The following is a 3457-nucleotide window of genomic DNA, read 5'->3' on the forward strand; positions in this document are numbered from 1 at the left end:
ACATTGCACACCATGTAAACCGTATCAAATGTGGTCAATTGGTTGTCCCCTATAGTTGTTTAAAAGCTCAAGTACTGCGGTTTTTATTGAACAATTGCTTACATGTATGTATAGAACAAAATTTGATATTTTTGGAGAATTTCTTGTGTTTGGAAGAGCAAAAGAGAAACTTATTTTTTTTCCTCACTCACATAACTCATCCATAGAGCTTCCTTGAATCCTACCCATGAGGATATATGCCACAAGCATACCTCTCCTAATAACATGACAAACGTGTCCCTTCTTGTAGAGGATCATAGGGGTACCCATGTCCTCTTGCTAAAATTATTATTCATGCCTTAAACATTGGTGCCTCCAAGATTTGAACCAATGAAACGAGCATTGAAGACCTAGTAGGGAGGGAAACCATAGGTGTTAATTATTATGGATGCCTTAAAGGTTGTTGCCTCCAAGGTTTGAACCCATGACATGAGCATTGGAAACCCATTGCGGAAGCCTTAAAGGTTGTGCCTTCGAGACGTGAACCCATGATGTGAGCATGGGAACAGAGAACACCGCCACGTGAAAAGAGAAGGTGAAAATGTTGGGAAAGACTTATTGAACTATACTAATGATTTTTGGTTTACAACACATAATGCAATGGGAAGAGTTGCATCATGGCAAGGAATTTCTTAAAGAAATTTTGAGGATAAGAAAATCAAACTCTTGAAGGAATAACCATTTTGTATAGAGCCATTGGTTTGTGTATCATTGATTTGTGTAGAGCCACCATATGGCCGTGAAAGCCGATCTCCAAGTTTGTTGATTGTTGTTGGAAGGTGGCGATGGCGGTGGCAAGCCTCCCGATGATGACACCATCTGCACGAACGTGAACGGCCCCAGAATCGCCCTGCACGCACCCTTCTCGTTAGATCTTTATTTTCTCAAATTTTCTATCACTGCGCCATCCAGCGATCATCGATTCTGCAGAAATTCGTCGAACAAAGTGGGGGAGAGAGAGAGAGAGAGAGAGAGAGAGACCCATGCACTTGATTAACAAGACAAAAGAGAGCAGGGCGTGGGCGTCGATCGAGCAAAAAGGTAGAAGACAACTAAGACAGGAGTAGTTCGCTGAATTACGTCCAAAAATGTGAGAGACAGAATCAAAAGATTGACGGAGCTGAGGTCCCCATACTTGCTCAAATCAACAAAATTGGTATGCTTATTCGAGTTCTTCAAAAGAAAGATTGATCAGCACTGAAGGGGCAATCGCAGTTCCCAGGATAGCAAAATGCGAGAGGATGAGATAGACAGAGAGAGATCGGACGATTTATCCTTGACTACCGTTTAGCATATTGATGGAGAAGTGAAGAACTAGTTGCAGCTTGGAGAATGAAAATCTTACGTGTTCCCAGTGCTGTTGGTGATGGCGATCAACGACCACGCAAGTGCGCCTGGCGTGACCAATACGGGATTGGTTGCTTGCTTTCCGCACAATTGGAAGCCATTGGGATCGTTGATTACCAAGCAGGACGCATTCGCTGCTCCCGATCGCCGAATCATCGAATACGCCCCCACTTCAACTCCTCCCGGAACGTCATACAGCCTGGCTATGACCTTGCTTTCCGTCCATGTCGACCCGTTGGGAGAGTAAGCCACGACCCCCTGGCCGAAGAATGCTTCCACAGGACGTTGAGAGCTTACAGATAGAGAACCCGGCACAGCAGGCGGAACCATGTCTTGCTGCCAGAACAATATAGTCGCCCGGAATTGGACGCTTGTGATGCTGTTCTGCCACGCAACGCACTTGCCGGTTTGTACACCACCCGTCGTGTTGAGCTGAGCGATGTAGGAAATCCGTGATGCCGTGCCGTCGTATAGATGATGAACTGCCCGCGAGAGAAAATCCGGCAAATTGTTCTGCCCACTTTGGAAGGAAGCTATCTGTTTGCCTACGGCATTATTTCGGTCAGAAACAAACCCCAAGGCCTAATGCTAGGAAGCATCGTCAATGGAAATCAGCAATGCGAAGATGCGGCAATGAACTTACCAGAAACAAAACTTCTGGAGTGGCCTGATTCGGCTTGATCGCCGTCGCTGTTGACGAGGCTCCATGTACCAGCAGAATTGTTATGGGCGGAGGGAGAAATACCATAGCTGCCAATAACGAGGCTGTGGTTGCTGATATCTACTAAAGTAGCACGTCTGGAGAGTGGCAGCCATTCACCACCGGAGCAGAGATAGAACTGTTGGGCATCGATAGTGTTGGCGGTTAAGGCGAGGCTGCAAATGAGATGTGTGAGAGAGAAAATTTGGCGTTGGGCTAAGGAACGAAGCAAAAGTCTTGCGGGAATTGAAGAAGCATACCTGTTGCCGATGGGGGGAGTAAACGACTGCAAGCTGAGGGAACGCTGAATTTGCAGAACGAGGAGCAAGAAGGCGAGATGCATGATGGGAAGAGTCGACGGATTGCAGCGCAGAAATTTCTGTGGACTGCAGGAGAAATTTCTGGCAAGAGACGTCGAATCGAAGCATCAGGCAGCTGAAACCATATCGATTTGAGCACAAGGATTATATCGGGAGAAGCTGGAGCGACGTTTGGGAGGAGAAGAGCTGAAATCTTCAGCCAACAGAAGCAATCCAAATCCTGGTTTCGACTGGGAATGATTTAAGTGCGACTTTGAAGAGCAGAAATTTAAGTTGAATCCGTCGATTCAACAGCCAGAAATGATTCGACACTAGTCCGAAATGATGAAGAATCACTACAACGAAGAATTTGTCGATCGAGAAGCTGGAGTGTTTCGTGAAACCGAATTCAAATTTAGGCCCACGAGGAGCTCGAGCGTTCAATCTGAGAACGTTCAAACAGCAAAGGAGATGACAACCCAGCAGGTTGCGGAGATGCGAGGCAAGCGCTTAAGATTCATCCCATCAAGCAGCTGCAAACCCAAAAAAATTTGAGTTGCGAGATTACTTAAACGGATTGGTGGCCTGCAAGATCGGAAACTGCCACTGCGAGGGCGCACGATGGAGTGCAATGCGGTGCAACGCACGGCAAAAGAGGGAACCTCCGATTAATTTCTGCACGCAGATTGCGTCAACTTTGTCGGGAAAAACACAAATTTCCGCTCCATCCGCTTGCTACTACAACAAAAATTTCCGCTCGATCCGCTCGATCGATTGCTTATATTACATAACAAGACTATCAAATTCATCGATCAAGAATCTCTCCTACGTTGAGTCAATCCACACACAAAAAAAAAACTGCCACTGCAACCGCAATCGCAACCAATCGATTTATCAAAATACCTTATGAACCACCCATCAACGCTGCAACTCGATCTAATTACGTGATTCCATAATAAAGCAACGTCGATCGATTGATCAAATCCCTCAATGTCTCGATTTCTTCAATGGATCGGCCCCCTTGCAAGATCGGAAACTGCCGCCACGATCGCACGCTCGACAAAAAGAGGGT

At 46.3% G+C, this 3457-nt stretch overlaps 1 protein-coding gene across 1 annotated transcript; it reads right to left on the minus strand.

The window, feature by feature from the left end:
• Positions 1 to 1380: 1380 nt before the first annotated feature.
• Positions 1381 to 2134, minus strand: LOC147897360 (uncharacterized). The gene is made up of 2 exons (XM_087380856.1): positions 2030 to 2134; positions 1381 to 1923 (listed from the first exon to the last, which is right to left on the minus strand). Exons 1-2 carry the CDS (start codon positions 2132 to 2134, stop codon positions 1381 to 1383), a joined length of 648 nt encoding a protein of 215 aa, XP_087236982.1.
• Between the last annotated feature and the right edge of the window lie 1323 nt (positions 2135 to 3457).

Source organism: Dipteris shenzhenensis, chromosome 10 (genome assembly GCF_047967505.1).
Source record: "Dipteris shenzhenensis isolate YYH24624 ecotype China chromosome 10, Dip_SZ_1.0, whole genome shotgun sequence".
Taxonomy (NCBI): domain Eukaryota; kingdom Viridiplantae; phylum Streptophyta; class Polypodiopsida; order Gleicheniales; family Dipteridaceae; genus Dipteris; species Dipteris shenzhenensis.

What these genes read in the sequence shown, in the direction of transcription:
- LOC147897360 (XM_087380856.1), bottom strand. Translation starts at nt 2,134, where the DNA reads ATGGTATTTCTCCCTCCGCCCATAACAATTCTGCTGGTACATGGAGCC. An exon ending in CTCCAGAAGTTTTGTTTCTG is followed by an intron (nt 1,924 to 2,029) that starts GTAAGTTCATTG and finishes GTAGGCAAACAG; the next exon opens with ATAGCTTCCTTCCAAAGTGG.